Raw genomic sequence first — 6377 nt, forward strand, 5'->3', positions numbered from 1 at the left:
TGACCATAATCAACGTCAGAGAACCATGAATAAGCAAATGGGATACTTAATTATTAAAATATTTATTTTAAAATCTCAGGGGTACTTCAAGTAAATATATTATGTGAGAGAGACAGAAAAGTGCTCCAATGCTGTGTCGCCACCAGACTAATGACAGGTCTTTGTGTGAATGTCCACAAAACTGGAAAAGTTTCTGAATGTATACAACCAGTAGGCTATTTTAGAAAATAACATTGAAAAGATGAAAAAGAGGAATTAGGGAGAATCAATAAATTATGTATAATTTATTGCTTTTGTGTAAATAATATATGTAATTATGTAATCCATAAAAAAGTAAGTAGTTTGATTACGAGTATTTTCAAATGTAATTTAATCGTATTCCAAGTACTTAATTTTTGTAATCTGATAATGTACTTCAGATTACAAGTAAGTAGTTATTATACCCAGCTCTGTCTATGGGCAAGACTGACTGTTTATTGGCTGCTATAGGGAAATAATGAGAAGAATAACAATGTTTAGAATAACAACTGTTTGCACTACAAACCACTATGCTCATAATACATTAAATAATACAAATAATACATTAAAATAAAATGGGAAGATGCACCAATTTGCAATATCAAGCAGCAAAATGAGTTGTTTTGTAAAGATAAAACTCAGTTTTACATTACAGCAAAATAAAAAACATTCTTAATATAATTTTCAAAAAAAAAAAAAAAAAATAACTTTTTAAAACAAGATTATTGTGATGTGTAACGAAAACCTTTGATTTCATCATCAAAAAACATGCAACACTTGAACTGATCAATTTTAGCATTTTATTCAGGTAGTCAGAAGCAAACAAAGCAAGATTCATGTTTTAAATCATAAATGAAAAGGTAACTGTGATGTAATTCCTTTTTTTTTTTTTTTTTATTATTACAGACAATTATCTTCTAACATGTATAGGCCCCTATACATGGACAAGTGCTACATATACGCTATATTTATAAATACAAAATTCAATATAAGAAACAAAATCCCTTGTTCTTGTAGCTTTACTTGAAAATGCTTTGTTTTAGCACTAAAAGAAAGAAAGTTCTGAATGCCAGATTTTTTTGCGATCAAGATATTTAGCTGTGCCATTAATAATTAGTATGCAGCGTAGTCTAGGTTGGGTCCAAAAACAGTTGAAGTTCTTCTTTATCCAAATAAGCACACATCACTCGATCATTGGAAATTATTTTCCAACAACACTATAATCACACTTAACGCTGGGGTCTTTTGGATTAAACACTTTAAATGTGCATGTGTCGTAATTATACTTCACAATGCAGCCTTTAGTCAAGTCACTCGGCCCATCCTATAACACAAAAGCACATTACTTCAGAGGAAATGTCTTGACATATAAAGCCTACAACATACTGTTCATAATCACAGAAATAAATTTCAACTCATCCCTCAGTTTGTAAACATGAATGTTTATGACCCCAGGTTTAAAAGAGATATGTGAAGCTGTTTTCAAAGTTAATGGAGCTAATGTGAACTAACAATCAACAAACCTTGTGAAAAAGATGTACGCATTAGCATACATTTAAAAAGATTACTTATTACAGAAATAACTTTAAAAGAATATACTTATGTGAGAACTATTTCAGTAATATTGTATTATCTGCAATACTGTGTTACCTCCAACTGTTTTTTTATTATTTTGTTTAAAAAAAAAACCTGAAGGACAACATGAAATTAATAAAACAATTTAAAAAATGATATATTTGACTTTCACTTCATTTTGCCGGGAGAGCAGGTACATCTGTCACATCTGCGGTTTGTCCAAGTACTTCCAATTAGATGCTTGGAGTGATCCATGCGATCAACACAGTGTTTTTCTCCTATTTAAATTCAATCACATTAAGAGTTGTTAAGAGGAAATGTTAAGAGTTTATTCATCCAATAGTGTACATACATCATCTTTTAAATATGTAGTATGATGAGTGGATGTATCTCATTGTTATAACTGAAAATGTTCTGTTCTTGGGTATTTGACATGAAATATGCTCAATTTAAACATTTTCTGTTAAACTGCAAATAAATGGTGTTATAGTTAGGACATTAAATATACAGTTTCTGTTACACGTTTATTTTTGATGTTTTAAACAAAAATTTGTTTTGTTGCAAAACAAGCAATGATTAACTCATGTTCTAATGAAATGTGCACTATAAAAAAATAAAACGAATAACAGTGAATTGTACCTTCATGTTGACTTTTGTGTGGTTTTACGCGTTTATGTGTTTTTATTTACCTATTTTTAGAGGTTGACAGGAGCAGCCAGAATCACTTAAAGACACAAAGGCACAAAATACCAAAACCAGAGCCAAAAGTTTCTGTAAAGAGAAACTAGGAACTTATTATAGGAAAAAAAAACACAGTGTACATCAGTAAATGTTATATAAAAATTCTACATTAATCAGTAGCAGTAATAAACTTACCATTTTTGCACGTTTAGTACAGATGCTGGTCTAATGAAATGCAGTCACATTGGGTCTTTTAAAACAAAACAGAAAAGGGGTGGAACATCTCTCTGCACTAAAAAAAAAAATCTTCTGGATTAACGTAAAAAAAAAAAAAAGTATATCCATTGCATGTATTTTTATATGTTCTCTCAACATAATTTATCTCCGTTTATGTTACCCAAGTTATGTTTGTCAAATGAACATGATTTTTTTTGTTGTTTTTATGCTTTTTATGCCACGTTGCCTTGTTGATTTAACATGATTTTTGTTTAAATGAAATATACAGAGACGCATGTCACAGACATAGCTCATTTGTTTGAAATGCATCTGTTAAAATATAATATAACCCCATATAAAAGCAAAATCCAAATCTAAAAATCTTACACTTCATTTACATACTGTCACGCTCAGTCACAACAGATAAAAGGGGTAAAGTATAACAAGTGAGTTTATTTAATGTACTCAACGTAAACAGGTTCTCTGCAGGTAAATATCCAGGTAAGTATTAAAGCAAGTAAACGTCAACAGGATCACAAATCAAACAGGATTCCGCAGGTAAGTGTTCAGGTGAGTATTAGTGCTGGTAGATGTCAACAGGATCACAAATCACACAGGTTCTCTGTAGGTAAATGTCCAGGTAAGTATTAGTGCAGATAATAGAAGTATACTCAATCTGTAAGGCATTCATTCGAGAAGCAAGGCAGACAAAGTTCGTTCTTCAAAAGGGCACGCGAGTAGACATGCAGGCAGATGATCCAGGAATGACAGAACGTATCAACCTTGAGCTCAGCCATCGAATGAATGGCTGAGCGATCCTTTTAAAGGGAGCTGCTGATTGTGACCAGGTGCTAGTAGTCCGGTGATTGCGAGCGAGTGATTGGTGCTGAATCAGGTGCGGGTGATTGCGTGCGTTCGGTGGAGACTGGTCCAGGGTCAGGTGAGTGTGACGGTGTGACATTACCCCCTCCTCCACGAGCGTCTCCTGACGCTCGTACTCGACGGCGAGGACGGCCACGACCTCTGGGGGCTGGACAGGTAGGATGGGACTGGTGGAATTCCGCGGTCAGGGAGGGATCGAGTATGTCATCCCGGTCGATCCAGCTTCTCTCCTCAGGACCGTACCCCTCCCACTCAATCAGGTATTGAAGCCGCCCGTTCCGCCGCAGAGAGTCGAGGATCTCTTGGACTCGGCAGATGGTTTCAGTGGTTTCGATTTCGGGTTGAGGAGGGGGTTCCGGGTGGTCTGCAGAGGGAGGAAACGTAGGATTAAAGTGACGTTTCAACAGTGATACATGGAAGGTGGGTGCTATGCGGTAGTGGGGTGGTAGTTGCAGTTCATAAGTGACATCATTTAGACGTCGTATGATTGGAAATGGACCAATGAACTTTGGACTCAGCTTGCGGCAGGGCAAACGAAGGTTGATATCCCGAGTGGAAAGCCAAACTAACTCGCCCGGCTGGTATTCCGGTGTCGGGGATCGGCGAGTGTCAGCCCACCTTTTGTGCCTTCGAACTGCCCGCTGTAGGTTCATCATTCCAGGGAAAGAGGGGTGGCTGATAACCTAGAACACATTGAAAGGGTGTTAAGCCTGTGGTTTCTTGCCTTAATGAGTTCTGAGCGTATTCGGCCCAGGGCAGATACTGGTTCCAGGATTCCTGATGGTTATGGCAGTAGGACCTGAGGTAACGACAGATCTCTTGGATTTTTCGTTCTGTCTGGCCGTTCGTCTCTGGATGGTACCCCGAGGATAAGCTGATTGACACCCCGAGTAATCGAAAGAACTCCCTCCATACCCGGGATGTGAATTGAGTCCCTCTATCCGAGACAATGTCCTCAGGGATTCCAAAATGTCTGAAAATCTGAGAAAACAACAACTGAGCAGTGTTCATGGCTGTGGGTAACCCCGGTAAGGGAATTAGTTTACAGGCCTTTGAGAAGCGGTCTACGACCACTAGAATGGTTGTGAAACCATCAGACTTAGGCAGGTCAGTAGCAAAGTCTATTCCTATATGGGACCAAGGCCGTTGCGGAATGGATAATGGAACCAGCTTACCCTCGGGCAGACGGCGAGAGGTGTTGTTTATGGCGCAGACGACACATCCTCGGATATAGCGGTACACATCACGAGTCATCTGCGGCCACCAGTAATGATTGCGGAGGAGCGAGAGGGTGCGTTTGCCGCCTGGATGCCCGGAACCTGGAGAGGTATGAACAGAGTCCAGAAGATAGTGACGGAGAGAAGATGGTATGTACTGTTTACCTTCTGGACCTCCCGGTGGAGCTGGTTCGTGACGTGTGGCTTCCTGGATCTGGTCGTCCCATGACCATTGAATGGGAGCGAGAAAGACTGACTGAGGTAGGATGGTTTCAGGTTCATCAGAGATGGGGTCCGGCTGGTGAAGACGGGACAGAGCATCTGCCTTGGTATTCTTTGTACCTGGTCTGTAGGAGATGCAGCAGAGGTCCAAGTGATAGTCTTCTTGGCTCCTTTAAGGAGAGAGGTGAGTACAGAGGTAATTTGGCTATATCCTTTGATAAAGCGTCGATAAAAGTTTGCAAACCCCAGGAAGCGTTGTAATTCTTTGACCGTGGTGGGTGTGGGCCAGTCCTGTACAGCAGCCACCTTCTTAGGGTCCATTTCAATACCTTCTGGGGAGATGTAGTAGCCCAGGAATTGCACTCGGTCCTGATGAAACTCACATTTTTCTCCTTTCAAATAAAGCTGGTACTTTCTGAGTCGTTGGAGAACCTGTTTGACGTGGGAGATGTGAGAGGACAAATCATTAGAATAAATGAGAATGTCGTCGATATAGACGACCACAAATTGATGTAGCATATCCCGGAAGATCTCATTCATAAAATTTTGAAAAATGGAGGGTGAGTTGGCTAGGCCATACGGCATAACCCGATATTCGTAGTGGCCACTAGGGGTGACAAAGGCGGTTTTCCATTCATCACCACTACGAATACGGATTAAATTATAGGCACTCCGTAAGTCTAGCTTACTAAAAATCTTGGCTTGTCGTAATTCCTCTAAGGTGGATGGAACGAGCGGAAGGGGATATGCAAATTTTACTGTCTGCTCATTTAAGGCTCGGTAATCAATACATGGCCGAAGGCCTCCATCTTTTTTTGCCACAAAGAAAAAGCTAGAGGCGGCGGGTGACGTGGATGGTTGGATAAAACCCTGCGCTAACGCCTCCGCTACATATTCGTCCATAGCCCTTCGTTCAGGTAAAGAGAGTGGGTATACCTTGCCTTTGGGTAGAGTGGCATGTGGCACTAGATCTATAGCACAATCCCACCTTCGGTGTGGCGGTAGTTGTGTGGCTGCAGTTTTGCTGAACACATCTTGAAATTCTGCATATTCCGGGGGAATAAGAATCTCCAGCTGCACCTCTGGGCTTTCGATAGTGGTTGAATAACAGGAGATCACCTTACGCTGTGGAAGGGACGATAGACAGTGATGACAATGGTTACTCCATTTCAGAATTTCACCTGTGCTCCAGCGGATGTGTGGGTTATGTTGCTCTAGCCATGGTCGTCCCAACAGAATGTCCACAGTGGCTTCGGGCAGAATTAGGAAAGAGATGGACTCTTGATGGAAACAACCTATTTGAAGAGTCAGAGGGTGAGTACAGGAATTAATGGGTCGGGCATCCAGGGCTTTTCCTTGGATAGTTGTGATACGGTAAGAGATGGTGCTTTTGCGTTTAGGGATCTGCAATGCCTCCAGACAGCGTGAGGAAATGAAGTTGTCTGCCGCTCCTGAATCTACTAATGCTTTCACAGGGAAGAAGTTAGACTCAGAGATAAGTACAGCGTCAATAAGTGGTATGGTATGCATATTATTCGTTACATGACCCACACTCACCGTGGATTT

General features: G+C 40.1%; 1 protein-coding gene across 1 annotated transcript; it reads right to left on the reverse strand.

Moving 5' to 3' along the window:
* Positions 1–804: 804 nt before the first annotated feature.
* Positions 805–3287, reverse strand: LOC127169875 (small serum protein 2-like). Its single transcript, XM_051117541.1, has 4 exons — positions 3224–3287; positions 1776–1871; positions 1531–1541; positions 805–1342 (listed from the first exon to the last, which is right to left on the reverse strand). The coding sequence occupies exons 1-4, from the start codon at positions 3285–3287 to the stop codon at positions 1220–1222; spliced, it is 294 nt and encodes a 97-aa protein (XP_050973498.1). The 3' UTR covers positions 805–1219.
* Between the last annotated feature and the right edge of the window lie 3090 nt (positions 3288–6377).

Source organism: Labeo rohita, chromosome 8 (assembly GCF_022985175.1).
Source record: "Labeo rohita strain BAU-BD-2019 chromosome 8, IGBB_LRoh.1.0, whole genome shotgun sequence".
NCBI lineage: Eukaryota > Metazoa > Chordata > Actinopteri > Cypriniformes > Cyprinidae > Labeo > Labeo rohita.